This window comes from Apodemus sylvaticus, chromosome 1 (genome assembly GCF_947179515.1).
Source record: "Apodemus sylvaticus chromosome 1, mApoSyl1.1, whole genome shotgun sequence".
Taxonomy (NCBI): domain Eukaryota; kingdom Metazoa; phylum Chordata; class Mammalia; order Rodentia; family Muridae; genus Apodemus; species Apodemus sylvaticus.
The window spans coordinates 60,534,867-60,556,991 of record NC_067472.1 but is presented as its reverse complement, the minus strand read 5'-3'; the positions used below and the strand labels follow the sequence as shown (position 1 = coordinate 60,556,991).

General features: G+C 51.1%; 1 protein-coding gene across 3 annotated transcripts in view; it reads right to left on the bottom strand.

The window, feature by feature from the left end:
- Positions 1–18,921, bottom strand: part of Cttn (cortactin) — a 36,167-nt gene extending 17,246 nt beyond the window's left edge. For 2 of the 3 annotated variants that reach the window (XM_052194496.1, XM_052194514.1), the window contains exons 1-10: positions 18,838–18,921; positions 14,180–14,273; positions 12,161–12,247; positions 11,583–11,656; positions 9,625–9,754; positions 6,090–6,200; positions 4,500–4,554; positions 2,797–2,907; positions 625–735; positions 95–205 (exon numbers count right to left, since the gene is read on the bottom strand). In XM_052194496.1, coding sequence (XP_052050456.1) covers positions 95–205; positions 625–735; positions 2,797–2,907; positions 4,500–4,554; positions 6,090–6,200; positions 9,625–9,754; positions 11,583–11,656; positions 12,161–12,247 — 790 coding nt within the window. In that variant the 5' untranslated portion in view covers positions 14,180–14,273; positions 18,838–18,921. The remainder of the gene's footprint in view (positions 1–94; positions 206–624; positions 736–2,796; positions 2,908–4,499; positions 4,555–6,089; positions 6,201–9,624; positions 9,755–11,582; positions 11,657–12,160; positions 12,248–14,179; positions 14,274–18,837) is intronic. The other variant, XM_052194505.1, reaches the window with a different exon arrangement.
- Between the last annotated feature and the right edge of the window lie 3,204 nt (positions 18,922–22,125).

Genomic DNA, 22,125 nt, shown 5'->3' with positions numbered 1-22,125 from the left:
ACATGACTGACATGAAGCACGTGACCCACTGAGGAATGACCATGAGCTTCCCAGAGGGCCCTGCGGAAAGCAGGAGCGGGGCGAGAAGAGGTACCTTTTTGGGATTCATGCAGCTGCAGCTTCTCCTGATGGTCCCAGCCAAGGGCACACTTGTCCTGTCTGTCTGTCTGCACACCAAACTTTCCTCCAAAGCCTTTTACATAGTCTGCATGCACAACAGAAAGCCATACCCCAGCATTACTGCACAGCCCAGGACAAAGAGGAGGTGGGTTTCAGACGTAAGAAGACACACGTCACTAGACCCTGGCTGACACCCATCAGAGGCCCTGATAATGGCATCTCAGGAGTGCGGTTAAACAGGCAGGGCCAACACATGCGGCCCTCAAGGCAGCGAGGTCTCATCACACACAGGCAGACGTGCGTGACAGGACACTGCTACAAGCAACACTGGGACTTTGGGTCAAAGCTGAGGCCACAGTTTGAGTTCTTATGTAACCATAGGCTGGGACTGGTCGCCTTAGGCAGGCCATCAAACTACTGCAGGTGACAGCCGTTCTTCTCTTCTACTGTGGCCATGCCTGTCATCCTGGGAGGGACCGGCTAGAGGAAGGAAGCAGCAGGTACCTTTCTGGGACTCGTGCTTCTCTGTCTTGCCTTGATACTCAAAGCCCACAGCGCTTTTATCCACCTTGTCCTTGTCAATCCCGTATTTGCCACCAAAACCTTTGGAGTAATCTGAAACAAGAAGAGCATGGTAGGAAAAACTAGCAGCAGGATGGGTTGGCAGGCTAGGGGGGCCTGCCACAAAGTTTGAAGGCCAGAGTCCAATCCCTGGGACCCACATCGTACAAGAAATAAGGAGAGAACCAATTCTGTAAGTAGTCCTCTGAGCGCCACACATGTGCACAGCCATACACATGCACAAAATAAACATAAAAAGTTAAGCCAGCCACAGATCAAATGGGCGTGTTATATGGTCTTTAAGGATGTAAGTTTGGGGCTGTCAAGATAGCTCAGCAGGCAAAGGCACTTGTCCCCAAGTCAGATGATCTGAGTGCAATCCCTGGGGCCAACCAACATGGTGGGAAGAGAGAGCCCAAGTGTAGTGGCTCATGCCGGTCTCTCAGCACTCAGGAGGCAGACAGGAAGACTGCTGAGGATCTGAAGCCAACAAAGATATCATAGAGTTCAAAGCCACCCAGGGCCATAAAGTGAGACCTTGGCTGAAAAAAACAAACAAGCAAACAAACCGAAACTAACAAAAAGAAAAACAGAAAAGGGCTGGAGAGACAGATCAGCAGTTAACAGAACGGTCCAGAGAGACGGCTCTGCAGTAAGAGCCCACGAAGCTCCTGCAGAAGACCAGAGTTCAGGCCCTGAGTTCCTTCTGTAATGGGACCTGACGCCCTCTTCTGGGTTGAAGGTGTTCATGCAGACAGAGTGTCATATGAATAAGTAAATCTAAAACAGAGGGGATGGGGGGACAGGGGACGGGGTGGGGGTGGGGATCCAAGGGCTTCTTGATGCAAGCTCTTGATTTTTAAATACTGGTAAACACTAAAAAGAACTAACGCATGTGGGCACAAAAAACAGGCAGCCCCAGGAAGAGTGCCGTGTGGTGGCGTCTGTAAACATGTCTGCTCTTTACACAGCATAGAAGGAGAAAGCCAGTATGGCCTAGCAGGCCCTTTGGGCAGAGTTTGTCATAATTATAGGGTCTGGAGGATGTGGCGCTCAAATCCAGATCCCGTGCTCCGCCACTGACCTACACTCCCAGTCCCTGGCCCCAGGTCAACCCGGACTACCCAGTGAAACCCAATCTTTAAAAAACGGAAAAGAAGTGTGTGTGTGGGGGGGGTGGGGGGTGGGGGGTGGAGAGGATACTTCAAGATGGCTCAGCAAGTACAAGGTAAGGCACTTGTAAGGCAGAGGCAGGAGGATCTCTATGAGCTCCAGACCAGCCTAGTCTACATAGCAAGTTCCATGACAGCCAGAGCTACACAACAGAGATCCTATCTCAAACAACAAACCCAAAAGGTGTTTGCCACACAAGCTTGCCAATATCTGATCAATCCCTAAAACCCACAGACAGGTAGAAGACGTGACTCCACAAAGTTGCCCTCTGGCATTTACACATGCCATACATGTCCCCAACACACACACACATAGACTCACACCTGTAATTGCAATGTTCAGGAGGCTGGGCAGGAAGATGGGGTCAAGTGGGAAGCTATATGGTGAGCTCCTGGCCTACAAATTGAGACCCTGTCTCAAAATACAGAAGCACAAGAGCAGCGGTTCTCAGCTTTCCTAATGCTGCTTTAATACAGTTCTTCATGTTGTGGTGACTTCAACTACAAACTTGTTTTTGTTGCTACTTCATAAGTGTGATTTTGCTACTGTTTTGAATTGTAATGTAAATATCTGATATGCAGGATATCTGCTATGAGACTCCTGGGAAAGGGTCATTTGACCCCAAAGGGGTCACAACCCACAGGTTGAAAACTGCTGCACTAGAGAGAGGTTCGGTGGTTGAGGACCCTTCTTAGGCTCCTGACACCGACACAGCCACTCATGACATCTATAAATGTAGTTACTCTTCCGGCTTCCACAGAAAGCACATACAAACATGTACGCAAGGTGCACACACACACACACACACACACACATACACATCAAACAAAAATAAGTCTAAAAAAAGTATGAAAAGATTAGAAGGAATACAGGAACAAAAAACAGACAGACAAACAAAAGAAGAGTGCACGCATCCAGAAGGACCTCAAGGCCCAGCCGAACCTTTCTGTGACTCATGCTTCTCCGTCTTGCCCTGGTAGTCAAAGCCCACAGCACTCTTGTCTACACGGTCAGCTTGCACACCGTATTTGCCTCCGAAGCCACTAGAGTAGTCTACGGAGACAAGACAGCAGTCAGCAAGAGTTAAGACTCCCAAGAGATACACCATGTTCATTCTGAACACAAGGGTTGCATTCTTTAAATGACATTGGACACCTGTTAGGGAACCTTGTTATTAAGGTAGCACTCCTCCATGACTGGATGGTTTTCTGAGCATAAAATGGGGGGTCTCCCTTTCTCATTGGGGCTCCCCTGTCTCTGCCTGTCTCTGAGAGTGTCCCTGAGCACAGGTGGCTGGCCTTGGCTGGCAGTGTCTGAAAAATGGCCTTGTACAGAGCTCTGTGCAAGGCTGGACAACTCAGCACACACATCCCACTCTGGCTTCCTGCCCACATGGTAATTAGGTGCTGTGCTATAACCAATCTGCCCTTCCTGCTTGCTTGATGCCATCACCAACCAGCCCTTTCCACTGCACCCTAAAGACGCCTTCACATACCCTATCACTAAAACAACAGCCCCTTCTCACTGCAGTGGTCTACAGAGGTCACAGGGGTCGTCCATATATACTCCTGGACCCTGCTCTTTGCCACCTCTGCTCCCTTTCTCCCTTCAGGCTGGTGGTCAAGAGCCTTCAGGGAGAAAGTGAGGAGGGACACACCCCACAAACTTTGTGCAGACAGAGTCCAGATCACACCCCACCACTGCAGGCCACTGTTTAGTATTGGCCATAGCAGTTCATACTAGGAACCCCTCAGCCTGTTCTATGGTGTAAGATCCTGCTTCAAGAAACCAAAGTAGGGGCCATTGGGACCGCAGCATGGGCAAAGGAGCTGGCCTTCAAAAAGAAACCCGATGAATTCCTTCCCCAGGACCCATGTGTCAGAAGGAGAGGAAAGACCTCTCCACCCCTAATCTCTGCACATACAAAGGAAATCAAGATGCTTAAATAAAATAAACAGTGGGGAGGGGAACAAAGAAATAAAGGTGTCTGACCACTTTAAAAACTCACTGGCCACAGCTGCGGTCCCAGTACACAGGAGACTAAGGCAGAAGAGTGCCAGGGGTTGGAAGTCAGCCTGCACCTCAAAATAAAGTCTAAGCCAGCCTAGGCTACAGAATGAGTCCCTGTCTCAAAAATAAACAAAAATGACAGTCAGGTGAAGAGCCACACACCTGCAATCCCAGCACTCATGAGTCAGAGACAGGGGAATTATTGAGTTCAATCATTGAGTATCAATGTCATGACAGCATGACATTATCTTAAAAGAAACAAGCCAGGCAGTGGTGGCGCATGCCTTTAATCCCAGCAACCAAATCACTGTGTACTATAAAGAAACAACTTGCCTTTGCCATTTAAAAGCAAAAAAAAAAAAAGAAAAAGAAAAAAAAAGAAAAGCTGGAGGGTCATGTGACATCATGACACTCACTCAACACTCGCTTCCCCATGTTTCAGGGCACAGACTCGATAACACAGGCCATAAGCCAGAGACCTCACTGAGCTGATCTGCTCACTACAGAGAAGGCGGCCTCCTCTGGAGCCAGCAGGCTCTGTGTGTGTCCTGCCCCAGCCAGACGACCCCAGAGCCCAAAGCCCAGAGTGGAGGCCTCCCTGCCTGTCCCCGCCGCCAGGCTGCAGCCCCCCTTACCCTTCTGGGACGCGTGCTTCTCCGTCTTCCCCTGGTATTCAAAGCCTACAGCAGACTGTGGGACAAAAACATAAGGGACAGGCATTTAAATTCTTTTTCTTTTTTAATTTATTTATTTATCATATGTAAGTACACTGTATCTGTCTTCAGACAGACCAGAAGAGGGTATCAGATCTCATTAAAGTTGGTTGTGAGCCACCATGTGGTTGTTGGGATTTGAACTCAGGACCTTTGGAAGAGCAGTCAGTGCTCTTAACCACTGAGCCATCACACCAGCCCAGGACAGGCATTTAAAAGACCATGGAGACAACTGACCCATCTGAACTCATGGCACACAAAAACCAAAACTTTTAGTTGTGCCCCACATATACAGAGGCCAGAGGCCGTTCAGTGTCCTGCTCTATCACTGTTTCCTTAGGTCTTTGAGATGGTCTCATTGAAGCGAGATTTAGGCTGGTAGCCATCCTCCTGTCTCCTACCCACTCTGCACTGGGGTCCTCACTGCCATCTGAGCCAGCTCCCCATCCTTGAGTGTTTGAATTTCTTTTCTTTTTTTTTTTTTAATATTTATTTATTTATTTCATGTATGTGGGTACACTATAACTGTCTTCAGACACACCAGATAGTTGTGAGCCACCGTGTAGTTGCTGGAAATTGAACTCAGGACCTCTGGAAGAGCAGTCAGTGCTCTTAACCACTGAGCCAGCTCTCTAGCCCGAGTGTTTGAATTCTGTTTGTTAATGCAGGGTCTCACTCTGTGGCTCAGGCTGACTTTGAACTCAGGGCAATCCTCCTGCCTCTGCCTCTCAGGTACTGGCAGTACAGGCATGAGCCAGGCTTAAACAATGCTGCTTTTTGACTTTGGTTTCATAGTCAAACTACAGCCCCAACCATCACTGCCCGGGTCTGTGTGTGCGGTACCCTCCACCCACACACACACTCAGGCTCCCTGCGTGGCTGACCTATTCCAGGTGCAGCATGCTGACCTGGAATCAATTCCCCTGACACATGGACTTCCTGAACAGGCTTTCCTGAGAACATTAACAAGATGGCAGGCCTGCCCTCAGCATCCCTTTAGTTTCCTGTGCAACCCAGAACTGGGACTCTGCACCTCTCACACTTTGGACACGATGGTCAGACCCTGCTACTGTGTCCTAGAGTTAGGACACACACGGGAAGCAGTGTGCTTCCCTGTTCCACTAATAGACCCAGGCTGGGCGAATCAGAACAGCCTCGGACTTACTACTGAGCCTCTGGACAGCTCAGCAAACCCACTCTGAGGGAGGCTTCTGCCCACTACTCACATCCACCAGGGAAGATAATGAAAAGGTCCCTACGGGCTATGCACCCAGGGAGGCCTGCAGACCAGGCCTATCACTCCACGTCCCCATTGGACAGTCATGGCCCCTCACTTAGGTCAGAGAGGCAAACCTTAAAGGCGCTCATTTAAATTCTTACCTAGACACCCACCCTTCCTGCAGTCCCATGGAGTCAGAGGGTACCTGTGCACTGCCACGCTGACCTAAAAGGGCGACCACAAGTGCAGCGGTAGCTGTGGCAGGGAGCCTGCAGCCCCGCACCATCACTCACCTGATCCACCCTGTCCATCTGGACACCAAATTTGCCTCCGAAGCCCCGGACTGAGTCCACTTGCGAGCAATGCTTGGAGAGCTTTGACTGGTACTCGTGACCCACAGCCGACTGGAACGGAGAAGAAAGAGACGCCATTATGCACCCACGCCCAGTGAGGCACAGCCCAGTGAGGGAGGGGAGCAACCCTACTCCCCAGCTGTGCTGCTGCAGCTACGTGGGGCTAAAAGGAGGACACCCCCATCAGTGAGGGGCCTCGGAGGCCCCGACTCCCAGGACACAGCCTGGAAATGGCTAAGCCCTGGTGCAGGGTCCTACTGTGCACCCCAAACCTAGAGATCCCCAGACTAACACCCTGGGTGACAGCAGGAACTTGACAGGACCAGGCATGAACAAAGGACAGAGGCTGCAGTGTGCACAGGAAGACCTGTTTACTCAGTCACCCTCAAAGAACCACTGTGTGACTGCACTGAAACAGATACGGGTACTGCCATGGCACACCACAACCCCCCAGACATGCAGCCCACACTGGCAGGAGCCAAGGGCTGCTACCTGCACAAGAGCTTCACACCAGTCCTCACCAAAGGCTGTAGGTCTCCTGGGAGCCTTCTGTTAGAGACTACAGACCTTTCCTCGGCTTCACACGCCCATCTTCCTCAGACCCTGAGGTGAATCGTCCCATGCTTGACTTCCAGAATCCTGTCTTCTCTGCTGGGTGTCCTATTTCCTGCCTCAGCTACTAGGCCATCAGCTTTTTATTAACAGAAGATGCTTCCACACAGTACAGAAGAGATTCTCTATTCTCTGTATTGGCCCTCTTGGCATCACAGAGCCCCGACTCTGACTGCCCTAAGGGAACGTCAGCCCTGAGTACCACAGACTTCTCTTGGTTGATTGGCCAATGCTTAATCAAGTTGGCCTTGTACTTGGGCCCTGTTCTGCATATCACCAACTTCAATGTCCCTCCCTCTTCAAAGCCACTGCGGTCGGCAATACGCAGAACACAGTAGACAGAGAAAACCTTGGCCAACTCACTCTCTCTTCCCAGGCTTCGCTGTGGGCAACAGCTGATGGCAGACTGCAAGCCACAGCCCATGAAACCCCGTGTGGCACAGTGGCCTGCCCTTGGCCTCTAGGCTCCCACACAGAAGCTAACAGTGAAGAATCAAAAAGAGGCAGCCATGCCAAAGAGATCTCCTGACAGGATTGTCCATCAGAAAGAAATTAAAGAGAAACCGGGGCTGAGGTGGCGGCTGGCCCTGGTTCCAACCTGCTGTTGGAATGTGTGCTCAGAGCTCTTGGCCTTCTACTGGCAGAAGCATATCTATTATCTGCCTTGAGCTCCATCATGCAGGGAAGGCAGGAAGCCTCCTTGGCAGGCCACAATCGCCTGATCCCTAAAGGTCCCAGTGGCGGTGGCCCCAGTCCTGAATCCTCACAGATCTGTGCTGCCCTGGATGAGGCTGGCTGAAGAAGTCTCTGGAACTCAGCTCTTTGCAGTTTCTAGAGAAGACAGAGTACGAATAGCAAGGCCATTCATGTTCAGGTTTTTGACAACAGATTACTCTCAGGTGTTCTCATGAGCCAACGGCTAATCTCTCCTCAACGCACAGGGTCTAGAGGGCCATCAAGATGGAGCACCCTGGCTAATGTCAACCACTGCTTGAGAGCCTCAGATTCAGCTGAGGAGGTGAGCTGAAGATGTTAGGGGCAGTCACAGAAGTAGAGTGGTCAGCCACAGAAGGTGGCAGTGCACAGGTTCAGCACAGGGTACCTAACACAGAAGACCAGGCCAGACACAAAGTGAGGGCAGTGGGTTCTAGGGGAAGCCCAGGAGGGCGTGGCTCCCAAGAATGGCAGCACAGGGCAGCAAGGAGAAGTCATCGAGGGAAACAGAGGCCAAGATGGGTGAGCACAAAGGGTGAAGGAGGCCAGGCTGGCAGAGGGCAAGCTGTGAACTTGATGATGAGTGGAGATGATGGAGGCCCAGCCCCCAGAGGGGATGAGCCAGAGAGCAGCACTTAAGCTGCCCTTGTAAGTTACAATTCTCCCCAAACTGTCACTCTAGGTCTCCATGCTGTGGCACTCTGCACCTTACTGAGCTTAAATGAGCAGTGGGTACCCACTTCCTGCCACATGAGGCCTACTCACACTTGGACAGGATAGGATTCTGCACTTCCCTCAGAATGTACACATGACTCTGCTTTCCACGGTGCCTGTATCAGAACCAGCATGTCCACCTCTGTGCCAGCAATTCGGGAACACAGCTGACAGCCTTCCTATAGGAGGCATCTTGTCAGAATGCTGCTCCTCAGCATTCCCCATGCTTGCATAAGAATTCAGACTCAGATCTGAGTCTTACAAATTGGCACTAAGTGTGGCTTTGTTGGAGGAAGTATGTCACAGCGGGTGGACTTTAGGGTTTCAAATTCTCAAGCCAGGCCCAGGGTCACACTCTGGTCTGCTGTCTGCAGATCAACATGTGACTCTCAGCTAATCTCCAGCACCATGTCTGCCTGCATGCTGCCATGCTCCCTGCCACGGTGATATGAGACTAAACCTCTAAACTGTAAGCCAGCCCCAATTAAATGCTTTCCTGTGTACAGTTGCCATGGTCATGGTGTCCCCTCACAACAACAGAACACTAAGACACTGGCTAATGAGTCCACTCGTCTAGTGGACAGTGGTGTCTGAGACACGGCCATGGCCTTCTGTGCCTAGCACAGCTGGACATAATCCATGTGTGAGGGAGGCACCCATCAGGACAGGCAGCAGCTGAGCCTCTCTTCCATGTCTACCCAGCAGCATCACTGTCTGCCTCTCAGAACCAACCCTCATGGCTCACACCTGTTTCGGCATCAACAGAGCAAAAAGGCCTGCTCTGCTGGAGACACACCCACACACTGCAACTTTCTCTCTGGAAAAACCAGCCAGCCTAGAGTGCGCCCCAGAGCAGGCTCCACTCCCTCATCTTGGGGCAAGAAGATCCAAAATGGTTTATGCTGCAAAGGCCCACAGTGTCTGCTTGTCAGTCAGAGTCATTACTGCCATTCCCAGGGGCTTCGCCACCACTGAGACAGTATGGACATCCTCCCCACCTGGCTACAGAGGGGTCCACAAACAGGATATAAACAGCAGACAGGATATAAGCTAAGCATCAGAGGACTCCACAGAGGCGACAGGAGCAAAGGGCCCTCAGAGCTGACTTCACCATGCAGACTCGCCCATCTCAACTACAGGCCGTGGTAACATGACATCTGTGAGACTGATGCTTCCAGACTGTCATGCTCACAAAGCTGATCTCTCCCAGCGAGCCCTCCCTACAGACTAGCCACTGGCTGGGCCTCTGACAAGGTGAAAACAAACTACTAGAGACACAGAAGAGCTTTACCAGTGGGCAGCCTATAGAGGACCCCTCAGAGCAGCCCCTCATCCTCAGCAAACCCCACTCCACACTGTGACTCAGGAGAAGTGTGACTGCCACCCACACCATGTACCCATGCAGGTCAGCAGCCCAGCCTGGGTAGTCACTCACTCTGTCCATCCTATCCTGCTCCACACCGAATTTCCCGCCATAGCCGTGGGAAGCCTTGGGTCCTGTTTCCAGCTCCTTCTCCTTGAGCGTCTGGTGTTCTTGGAAGACATTTTCTCGAAGCTTGTGAATGCTGGAGTGGAGAAAAAAAACAGGGCCGTGTCAGGGTCCAGGCATGCACCTCACCCGACAGCAGGACAGACAGGAGTAGGGATGTCCTTGTGAGTCAGTAAGGTCGCTGTCCTGTCTGCTCACTGTGCCTGCCTCCGAGGCTCTGTCACAACTTGTATGTGGGAGGAATATGGATCTAAATCCACACAGGACCATGCAGCCGGCCCTAGAGAGGCAGCACAGTTGAGCCCGAGCTTCCCTTCACTCAGATCAGCAGATGGGGGGTTGATTCCGTAAATGCTATCCAGAGTCCCTTCTACAAACCCCCAAGGTCACCAGAAGGAGTTGGCTATGCTAGTTAGCATTTTAGCAAACTGATACAAGCTAGAGTCATCTCAGAGAGGAAAGCTCAACTGAGAAAATGCCCTCATCACACTGACCTACACACACACACACACACACACACAGCCCACAGACACAGCCCACTTGGGGTGGTGCTACAGCCAAGCAAATGAGAAGTAAGTTACAGGAGTCTTCCTCCGCGGTCTCTGCTTTAGTTCTTGCCTCCAAGCTCCTGACCTGGCTTCCCTCAGTGATAGACTTATAACCTGGAAGATGAAACGAACCCCTTGCTCCTCTCCAGGTTTGGTCAGTATCTTTATCACAGCAATGCAGAGAAACTAAGACAAGCAACAATGGTGAACAGGTGAGGACAGTCAGAACCCGTCTGCCTGTAAGCAGCTGTCGCTGGGGCGCTGTGTGGCCACAGGCCTTCCTAAGCAGCAGACACAGGCCCCATAGCTCTGCATATGAACAAGCTCGAGAGTGGGCACAGAGGCACGCCAGGCCTGGAACCACCAACCTTGACGAGCATCAAAAGAGAAACAGAACCCCAACAACCCGAGCGGAAGCACGGGACACCCATATGCCCCTCTCCCCCAGAGTCTTAATCCATCCAGAAAGCCACATGGGTGTTCCCATCCACCCTTCCCATCACGTTCTAGAACATCTGGGACAGACTAGCAGGCACCTGGCTGCCCAGATCCCTGTTCACCTCATACCCATCCCCTCTCCTACTCCACTATGGAAACTTGAAGCCTCTTCTGTGGGAGGTTTGGTTACTCTACACTCAGATCCAGAAAGTCACTGTGGGAAAAAATGTCACAAGTCTGGAGGGTGAGACAAGACAGTAAAACTCAGCAGGGCTCTTATCTCAAAGAGATAGATAAAAATATCAACTAAAATCCTCCTACAAGCCACCACACACACAGTCTTCTGGGCACCCAATCGAGACTGTCCTGAGGCAAAGATACCATAGCTAAAGTACCAAAGCAGACACACAGGACATATTCTGAACCCTGTGGGGCCTAAAACAGCATCTAGGTGTCTGCAGAGGGCCTGCCTACCCGCCCTGGTAAGGATACAAACTGCTGTCGAGTTGGCATTTCAGAAGGTGCTGGGCTAGACTCAATGCACGGTACATTCCCCACTGCTATCTTTGATGATTGGAGCTGGGCTCCCAGGGTCAAGCACTAAATCCCAGGACACACGACAACTTGCAGACAATGATCCAAATGAAGGTGGTTAGGGTCCAAGTTACCCAGAACCATCTCACACCCTCAAAAGCTTCCGCTCAGAGCCAACAGCTTTTGCTACTGCATTCTGTGTTGACAGACATGGTTTATAAAAGCTAGGTCTCATGTCCATTATCTGTATGTGCCTGACACCTTAGGCCCACATGCGAACACTAGACCTTATCGATCTTCACCTGGAGAGGCAGGGAGGCCCGCTCTGATCTCCTCACCCGATGGGCGGGGTGTGTGGGAGGGCGGGGCGCCATAGGTACTTACTTGATGTGTTCCTGGTGCCCCGATCCCTGCACGGTTTTGGCACCCCATCTCTGTTCCTTTTCACTCACATCGTTCTGCAAAGAGAAGTAGCTAGCACATCCTACACCCTAAAAAGCATCCCCTATACCCTAACTAGTATATCTCCACCCTGGAAAAGCAAGCGGTGCATTCCACGCCCTAACAAGTACACCCTGAGGACTAATACATCCTATATTCTAACTAGTATACCCTGAGCCCAAACTAATTCATGCTTTAACAAGTATACCTTGAGCCCAACTAGCATATCCTGTACCCTAACTAGCATACCCCACATTTTAACTAGCACACCATATCCTAAATACTACCTGGATAAGTATGTAGTACATCCCATGCCTAACTAGTATACCCTGAGACCTAAATAGTATAGCTAGCACCCTAATTTACTTATCTTGTGCCCTAATTAGTATATCCCGACCTTAACTAGTACATCTAACTTGTACCCCCATGCCCTGGAGGAAATTAACCAGCTCAGTGCAGAGGCAGGCTGGGAACCTCAGAGGCAAACAGCCAGTAAGGCAAAGCAGGTTGGTGATTCCTACCACAAAGTCAGGGTCAGTCTCCCAGTCATCGGCTCCCCCATCATCCTGGGTGATGGATACAGCATGGCCTGCAGAGGCTTTCCACATCTGCAAGGGCAGCAGAGAGTCACCCCAGGACCCCAGAGAAGCCTTGACCCAAACCCTTAGGAAGCCACCTCCCCACAGAGGGTAGTCACTGAACTCCAAGACACCTGAAGGAATCACAACTTCATACTAAGAGTCCTGAAGCTGGAGCTGAGGAGATAGCTCCATGCAAGGCTTGCCTTGGCATCCATGTAGAAAAATAATCTACTTGTGATGAGAGCATTTGTAACCCTAGTGGCTTGGGAGGCAGAAGGATCTGTGGGGCTCACTGGCCAGCCTAGCCTTCTTAGTGATTTCCAGACCATGAAGAACGCTGACTCAAAAACAAACAAACAAACAAATAAAACGAAAAAACATGGTTGGGACTGGAGAGATGGCTCAGAGGTTAAGAGCACTGATTGTTCTTCTGAAGGTCCTGAGTTCAAATCCCAGCAATTGCATGGTGGCTCACAACCATCTGTAATGAGATCTGGCGCCCTCTCCTGGAATGTCTGAAGACAGCTAGTGTACTTACATATAATAAATAAATAAATCTTTAGAAACTGAGGTTCAGTCCCCAGTACACACATGGCGGCTCAAACCTCTAGCTCTAGGGGACCCAATGCCTTCTCCAGGCCTTCACGGGCACTGCAAACATGTGATACAGACACACATGCAGACAAAACACTTACACCTACAATAAAAGTGAAAGTGGTTCGGTGACTCACACCTATAATCTGAGCTGTAGATAGGCTGAGGCAGGAGGACTGCTGTAAGTTTAAGGCCAGAGCAGACTGGGCTACAGAGTAGGACTCCATTTCAAATCAACAAAGTGGGTGTGCATGTTCTCCACCAATGAGGCCCTCACCCTGATCAGCCTTAGGGTGACTGCACACTCCAAGAACAGTACTGGGGGCAGGGGAGGGGGCATGCAACTCTGGTGTACCCTAAAGTGTCACTCCTGGCACGTGTCATGTTTTGTTTATTTTACCACAATTTAAAAAGATTATTTTGGCTTTAATGACTTCCTAGGACTATGATGGCTGTCTTAATGTAGACAATTCGGTGAGCTGCAGCCGTGGACTGCAGATTTGCCAGTAGGGGGGTGGGGGCACAGAGCGGCCTTCCTCACATCAGAAGCTGTTAACAAGACGGCAAATCCTATGGGCAAACAATGTTCCAGACATGACCTACTTTTGACAAGATTTTTCCATTTTGTGGGGAGTACATGTCTGCAAGTGTGCCGTCATAACCATGTGTGCCCACGCGTGTCCCTGTCACTCTTCCTCTCTCAGTCAGACCCGGAGCTCTCGGAGAAGGCTAGTCTCACCAGCCAGTTGGCTCTTCGGATCTCCTACCCCAGTCTTCTGTGGCCACCAGGCCCACTTGGCATTTACATGAGTTCTGAGGATATGAACTCACACTTGTGAGTTAGCTTTAACACTGAAACATCTCCCCAGTCCTTGACAGGATCTTAAAGGACATCAAAGCTGTGACCACAGCACCCGCCATTCTCACCTTCACCATCCAGGTTCCTGAGATGATCCTAAGGCTCTCTGGTTTGGCAGCAATGCTTTTACATACTGAGCCAACTCACTAGCCTCCTCTTCATGTTTGAGACAGTGTCTCATCACTGAACCCAGAGCTTGTCAACTGGCGAGGCTAGCTGACCAGCAAACTCCAGGGATCTGCCAGTTGCTGCCCCCTAGCACTTCGAAGATGTGTGCCCTGTGCCTGGCTTCTACTCAGATGCCTGGGATCCAAACTGGGGTCCTTAGGCCTGCATGTCAAGCATTTCACCCACAGAGCTATCTTTCCAGGCCCCAGCATGAGATTTCTTTGAAAAGGTTATTTTTCCCTCACCTACCCCAGGTCTCTCCCTGCATAGTCAGGATGAGAGCCCTTCCCACACCTGACCCAAGAGAAAGCATACTGGAGCCTTCGCAACACACAAACCTTTCTCTTTTGCTGGGAAACGCAGCTCAGAGTCTGTCCGTACCCAAGGAATCCCAGGTGGACCGTGAGGGCATCTGCGATGGTCAGTGTTGACCTGTGAAGAGAAGGCTGGAGGCTCAGCACACCGTACCAGGCTCACCCCAAACCCTGCAAGGCGCTTTTCCAGACACTCCGAGGGCTATATATTTATAGCTATATAAGTAGGCTACATAGTCTACTTAGTGATTTCCAGACCAACGAAGAACCCTGACTCAAAAAAGCAAGAAGCAGGTGTATATAAGCTGCCTATAATTACATCAGCGGCCAGGAAGTCTGGCCTCTTTCTAACCAGAGCCCACAGGAACCATAGGACTCAGCAGATTCAAAGACCCTTCTCCTCCATACAAACCCACCCCACACAGGCCCAAATGCAGCCGGAGATCTCAGCCTCTGCGGCCAGCACTCACCCTGCTCGCTCTACAGCTGAGATAGCCCATTTCTTCCCCACTCTAATGTATGAAGGTGGAGGGCAACAGAACTGTGTCACTGTGTTTACAAACAGAAGCCTGGCATGGCAGCACATGCCTGTGACCCCCAGCTATGGCAGAGAGACAGGACAGTGTGTCTCTAAAAGCTGAACAGTGAGCCAGCATAATGGCACACACCTGTGATCCCAGTGTTGCAAGGTAGAGGCAGGGGGACCGCAGTTCTATCAACTCCCATCCTTAGCCAGCCTGGGCTACCTAAGACCACCACAAAAAAACAAAAAACACTCGTCACGGCCCATTCATCAGGGCTGGGAGATGGCTCAGCAGATACACGTGCTCGCTGCACCAGCCTGATGACCTGCACTTGATCCCAGAATCCATGTAGACAGCCAGAGATGAAGCCAATGAGCAGCACTGCTGGGGTTGAGACTGGGGGTTTACTCCACAAACACTCTGCAACCCAGCTATGTCCCCAGACGTACGTTCAATGTTCTCAGCTTCAGAACCATGAAAACAACCAACTGAAAACTAAGTTTGTGCAATCCGGGATCTAAATAAGGCCCCTGTACCCAGCTCTCACACACAGAACGACTGAAATGGACATAACTGTTTCTGACTGCAATTTGCTGCTAACATCTCAGATGTTACGTTAACAACACAAGGACATAAAAACAGAACAGACACCCTGGGAAGAACTCTGGGTTTGTCTTCCTGTCTGCCTTTATGTGTCTATGTGTATGGATGCGTCTGCCTGTGTCCATGTATGTGTCTGTGGAGCAACATGTGTGTTGTGGCGTGCTTATGGAAGTCGGAGGATTGATATCCTGAATCTCTCCTACCGCATAGGTCCCAGGGACTGAACTCACGGTGCGCTGTGCCTCAAAAGACAACCACCAGAAAACTGACAAGAACCTGTATTACAGCACTCAGGGGGCCGAGGTGGGAGGCTGCAGAGTTTGAGGTTAGCCTGGACTACAGAATGAGACCCTGCCAACAAACAAGTGACAGGATGACCTGTGGAAGAATGGTTTTCAAACAATGGATTCAGAATACATAAAGAGCACTTACTAATCATTAGTTAAAAAGACAGGTAACCTGTTAAATAACAAAGATACCAGGCACAGTGGTGGGGTCTGGGGGATGACACTTAAACATGGGAGCTCAATGGAAGGATCTCATCGCAAAACAGACAAAAAGGAAACAGGGAGGAAAGAGGCAGGGCTGGAGCCACGGGTAGAATGCGAGTTTTGTGTGTTCAAGGCCCTTTACTTGATCCCCAGCAAATGGGATGTGGGGGAGGAGGGGGGGGGAGGAGTGTGGGAGGAGGGCTAAGAGGAGAGCTAATCAGGGGAAAGCCAAGGCTGAGATATCCAGTTTCTTTCTTTTCTTTTAAGAGAGGAGTGAGCAGCAAAGCCCCCCCCCCCTTTTTTTTGTTTTGGTTTGTTTTTTTTCAAGACAGGGTTTCTCTGTGTAGCCCTGACTGTCCTGGATCTCACTCTGTAGACCAGGCTGTCCTCGAACTCAGAAATCCACCTGCCTCTCCTCTGCCTCCCAAGTGCTGGGATTACAGGTGTGTACCACCACGCCCGGCTTTCTTTCTTTTCTAAATGACAGAGCAGAGCAGAGCAGAGAAGAGCAGTGCAGGGCAGCCTGGTAGTGTGTGCCCACAGCCTATAATCCCAACACTCAGGAAGCTGAGGCAGGAGGATGGCTGCAAGTCTAGGGGCATGCTGGTGTGTGTAGTGAGTTTCAGGCTAATCAAAACTATATAGATATCCACCTCAAATGCATCCCAACCACCACCAAAAAGGGGGAGGGAAGAGCACAAAGACAGACACACACACACACACACACACACACACACACACACACTCCAGGTTTGTTCCTAGGCTAGAACTCCTTGGTCTCAAGGTCCTCTGCATCAGCATTCCCAGCCACTGGGACCCCGGGCATGCGCATTCTATGGAGATCTCTGAGAAAGTCAAAACTGTGGTGATGGCTGTACAACTCTGAATACATTGATAACCACTGAACCCTTTAATCAGGTGATCACGTGTAGGGTGAACTATATATCAATAAAGCTGATACAAAAGCACAGAAAACAGACGGGGTCGGAGAAAGCCACCCAGCCCTGCACAGCCAGCACAAAGCTCAGCCCGAGAGAACCCAGTCACAGGATGGAGGAATCCACCATCTTGAGGCCCTGAACCTGATCCCCACAGCACAGTGGAGCCAAGGTGGCTGGGTCAGGAGTTGTTATAGAGAGGGCAACCCCCAGCCTGGGCCTACCGAGGCCAACAACAGCCAGTGCACAGAGAAAGTAGGCTAGCCTGCCCAGGACTCCATCAAGAGACAAGCTGGTAGGCAGACACTACCATGCCCAGGACAAAGAACAGGGGTACAAGGAGGTAAGGACGCTCAGGATGATGCTGAGTTACACCAGGTGCCTTCCCAACTAACAGGCCAAAGGTCTGAAGGGCCAATTACATTCCCTGGCATTTATAAGGTGTTAAAGGCATGACTGTCACAAGCCCTCAATTAAAGGTCAGCTCTAGGGCCAGGGCTAACGCTGGGTAGAGAACCTGTCTAGCAAGGCCCAGGGTTCGATGCCATCAGAAGGGGAAGCCTCTGGAGACCTAGTACCACAATCAGTTCTTTAGCCACCTCTGCACTCTTCTACATCTGAAGCTCCCACTTAAAGCTGCTTCTCCCTCCTTCAAGTTTCTCAGTCAAACCTTCTCAAACAGATAAGCAGTGTTGACTCTCAGGGCCTGAACCAGTGACTCATTCTGGGTGAGCCAGCAGAGGCCTGGACCCTGGCAGACAGGGGGGCTGTAAGCTCTGACAGCGGGGGTCCCCTGGGTGGTGAGGGCATACTGGATCTCGGGCTACTGGCAAGGCCCAGTCGGTGCAGTCAGCTCAAACCACTAGGAAGGGCTAAAGCCTCTGCTTCGCTGGGCACAAAATGGAATTCCTTCTCCCTGGCCACAAGTCCCCATCCCTCACACAGACCAAGAAGGAAATAGGGGAATAGACCAGGCCCAAACATGGCTGCAGTGAGTGGGCACACACCCAGGAGGAGGGGCAGCTGGATTCCAGGCAGGCTAGCTCCAGGATGCATGCTAGAAGCTTGGATTTCCACTGACCCCGTTGCAAATTTCCCTCAGGTGCCCAGGCCTCCCTCTCCTCAGATGCTGGCCTCACTGCCCAGCTCTGAGAGCTAGAGACCAATCCTAGGAGGCCCTACCAACTTCCCACAGGACCTCAGACCCTCATAATTCCACTGGGTTCTGGAACCCCGGGCTCCCCAGGCCCACCAGCTTCCCCCAGGCCCTCATCATTCCACTAGATTCTAGAACCAAAGTCTCCTCACCCCCACCAGCTTCCCCCAGGCCTTCATTCTTTTTCTAGGTTCTGGTACTCTGGCTACCACAGACCCATCACTATGCACTCTAACCTAGAACACCCCAAGCCGACTTAGCACTTCATCCTGGGATCCTGCTCTGGAACCCCACCCCTTCCTTTATGCCCAAGATTCCTAGGGCCTGCGTCCTAGGGCCCGCCCCCTCAGAGCCTGACGGGCTGGCACCCCGAGCTACTCCACATATGACCGGATGAACGGCTCAGCCTTGGCGTCGGAAACCTCCAATCCTTGCCCAATCCCCGGGGTTCCGACGGCCCAATCCAGACCCTACGACCCGGGACTTCGAGCCTCCAATCCTGACCCTGCACCCCGAACCCCGAATCCCAGCCCCACACTCCGACCCCAACCATGCACCCCAAACATCCGATTCCGGCCACACACCGCAAACTCCTGGCCTTGGCTCTGCACCCCGGTTCCCCCCCTCTCCTAGCCTTGCACTCCAACCCCCGATCCTAACCCAGCACCCCGGGTCCCGACCCCAGATCCCAGCCCCGCACCCAAGTCACAATCCCGGCCCCACACCGAGAACACCGGGTTTTGGCCTGGAATCCTGACCCCGGGGTCCCAGCCCTACACCCCGAGGCCCCGATCTATGGATCCTGGTCCTGCAACCCTTGGGCCCTGACCCTGCCCCGCACCGGGATCACCTGGGTCCCAGTCCCGACCCTGTACCCCAAGCCCCGTCCTGGCCCTGCACCCTGACAACTCATCACCCCACACCCTTCCTGCCCCTCAGCAGCTCTCTAGGACGCCCATCCCCCGCTCACCGCACCAGCAGGGTCCGCCAGGCTCCCGCCGCGCCCCGCCGCTCCCTGTGCCCGCTCACTTCCGGTTCCGCGGAGGCGGGGCCGCATCCGGGGCCACGCAAGATCCCGCCCTATTCCAGGCGGTCCCCGCCCCATATTCCTAACTGTTAGCTGATCAGGGAAGCAGGATACACAGTTCCAGGACTCATAGGCAGTTCGGACGCTAGTCAGCTGCGGAGACCCGACTTAGAAACACCTGGCAACCCCTGTCCAATACACATTCACTCTCAATCCAGCTTCCAACCATGCATCCACCACCCTGCAACTCTCAACCCACGCACGGATCTACACAGCATCATCCACTCACCTGTCAATCATCTGCCCACCCATCAACCAATCTGTCCTTCTGCCCATCTACTCATCCACCCACTCTCATCTATCATTCCATCTGTTCATCATTCTTTCTTCTATACGCTTCCTATTGTGATTTAAAAAAAAAACGATCAAATGCAACTTGGGGAGAAAACGGCATATTTGGCTCATAAATCATAGTCCATCATTGAGGGAGGGAAGTTAGGACAGGAACTCAGGCAGGGCAGGAACTGAAACAGAGACTATGAAGGAGGGATGCTTACTGGCTTGCTCAACCTGCTTTCTTTTTTCTTTCTTTTTTTTTTTGTTTTTTGTTTTTTGTTTGTTTTGTTTTGTTTTTCGAGACAGGGTTTCTCTGAATAGCCCTTGCTGTCCTGGAACTCACTCTGAAGGCCAGACTGGCCTCGAACTCAGAAACCTGCCTGCCTCTGCCTCCCAAGTGCTGGGATTAAAGGCGTGCGCCACCACTGCCTGGCAACCTACTTTCTTATACATCCCAGGACTACCTGTGTAGGGGTGGCACCCACAATGGTGGGTTGGACCCTTCTATATGAATCATTAACCAAGAAAATGCCCCCACAGACTAGCCTACGGGCCAGTTTAATGGTGGCAATTCATCAACTGAGATTTCCTCTTCCAAGATTACTCTAGTTTGTGTCAAATTGACCAAAACTAACCAACATACCACCTATACACCTGTCAACTATCCATCTTAACTATCCATCCATCCACTCATCTACCTGTACTAGTTGGCATTAACTGTCAACTTGACACAGCCTAGAATCACCCTTTTTTAAAAAAAAAAAATCTCAAATGTGTACTTGTCTTATTCAGGTTGTTGTATGGACATGATTGTCTTGATACAGGAGGGCCAGGCCACTGTGGGTGGCACTGTCCCTAGGCAGGTGCCGTGGACGATATAACAAAGCTAGCTAATAAGGCAGAGGCAGGTGGATCACTTAGAGGCCAGTCTGGTCCAGATCAGCCCAGTGAGGGACTCTGTCTCTCCTGCCCCTGTCTCCAGAAGGAGGAGAAGGAGAAGAGGGGAGATGAAAGAGGGAGATCAGGAATGTAATTCAGTGGTAGTGTGCCTGTCTAGTATGTATAGGGCCCTGGTACCAACATTAGCACCACAGGGAAGAAATTTCTGGATAAACTGTCGAAATTTATGGATAGATCAAGAAGGAAAAAGAGATGTCAGGTGTCGGAGGAGAATGTTTTCATGAGCGTGTACATGTTCATGTGTGCAGGTATACACATGTAGGTGTAAATTCAAGTGCATGAGCACACACACAGAGGTCAAAGGACACATTATGGAATCTTCCTCAGGAAGGTCACTCGCTGCTTGAGACAGGATCTCTCTGGCCTGCAGTTCATCTACTAGGCTGAGTTAGCTGGTCAGCAGGCCCCGGGATCCTCCTGATCTTCTTCTCTGCTGAGGGGATTTCAATTGTGCTCCACTCCACCCACCATTATTCTCTCCTTGGGTCTGAGGGTCACACTCAGTCCCTCATGCCTGTACAGCAAACACCGAGCCATCTCCTGACATAGGGTATTTGTTGTTGGTGTTTTTGTTTAATAAAAGCTTGGTCTCATACATTATGTTAAATAAAAACTACAGGAATCATTTTATACTAAGTACCTAAACTGTGACCAACAAGTGGGGCCAGAGTCATTAAGCTAAGTTCCACGTGCCCAGGGTGAAAAGCCAAGCTCTATTCTTGAACCAGTGACAGTGGTATGTGCCTGAGTCCCCGTGATGGGACAGCTGAGACAGGAAGATGGTTTTTGCCTGGGCACCATGGTGAGAGCTCACCTCCAAGCCAGAGACTTGTTTACTCTTCTGAAAAAAGAGGGAACAGCTAGAAAATCAGTAACTTCCAAAGGAACCCCCTCTTGCTCTCTCACACAGGAACAGTTAAGAATCAGATGTACAGGTCAGATAGATGGCTCAGTGGGTAAAGGTGCCTGCTGCTAAGCCTGACAACATGAGTTCAATTCCCAGGACTCATGCTAGTAAAATAAGTATGCCATTGTGTGCCTTGGTTTCTTCAAACCCTTCACTGTCTGGGGTGTACCTCAAAACTACCACCAAACAACACAGCCTTCTCCCCTCATCCCCAAAGAACTACCCACTTGACAAAATGCTGCTATATTCTAGACTCAAAGCCAATCAAGATCCATCAACCAATATATATGTATTTGCCCCATAATATTCACAAAAGCCTGAGGCCAGAAGAACCAGTGATCAGGGCTTCTGGCCACAGCAGAACTGCTGTACTCAAGAACTCCTAACAGCTATGGTTGTCAACACAAGATTAAGTCAGTCAACATTCCAGAATGGACTGGGGATGGGGCTCCCATCACTATCTGAGGAGCTATTGGCAGTTGATAGCTGCTGGAGGGGCTAAAGCTGGGTTTTTTGATGGTGTGGTTCCTGGTAAGTCAACTAAGCATGCACCCATCCACCTACACAGCCCCCAGTCCATCCATTTACCTCCCCAGGGCAGAACTTGGAATGCACTGAATGCACGGAAATGCAGAACAGGAAAGGTAGGGCAAGGAGGGGCTGGGAGCCATTTGCCACTTCCCTGGAGGAGAGAGGGAGGGGAGGGAGAGAGGGAGGGGAGGGAGGGAGGGAGGAAGGAAGGAAGGAGGAGAGAAAGAGAGAGTCCCAGGCAGACTGAAGGCAGGAAAGTGTTGGCAGATTTCCCAGCCTGCTGAGGCATGGAACAATAAGAGGAGTTGCACTTGAGGCCCAAGGCAAAGATTCTATTGACCTTGTTGGGAGGTTAGAGTGAGAACAAAAGTCTGTGTCAGCAAAACCGTTTGTTAGCTTGTGGCTTTGCTTCCTATGGTACTGTAGTGTAAGGTGGTTATGAGAAACTCATTCGCTGCTGCTGTGGTATTGACCTGCAGCCCTCCCATACCTGTCTC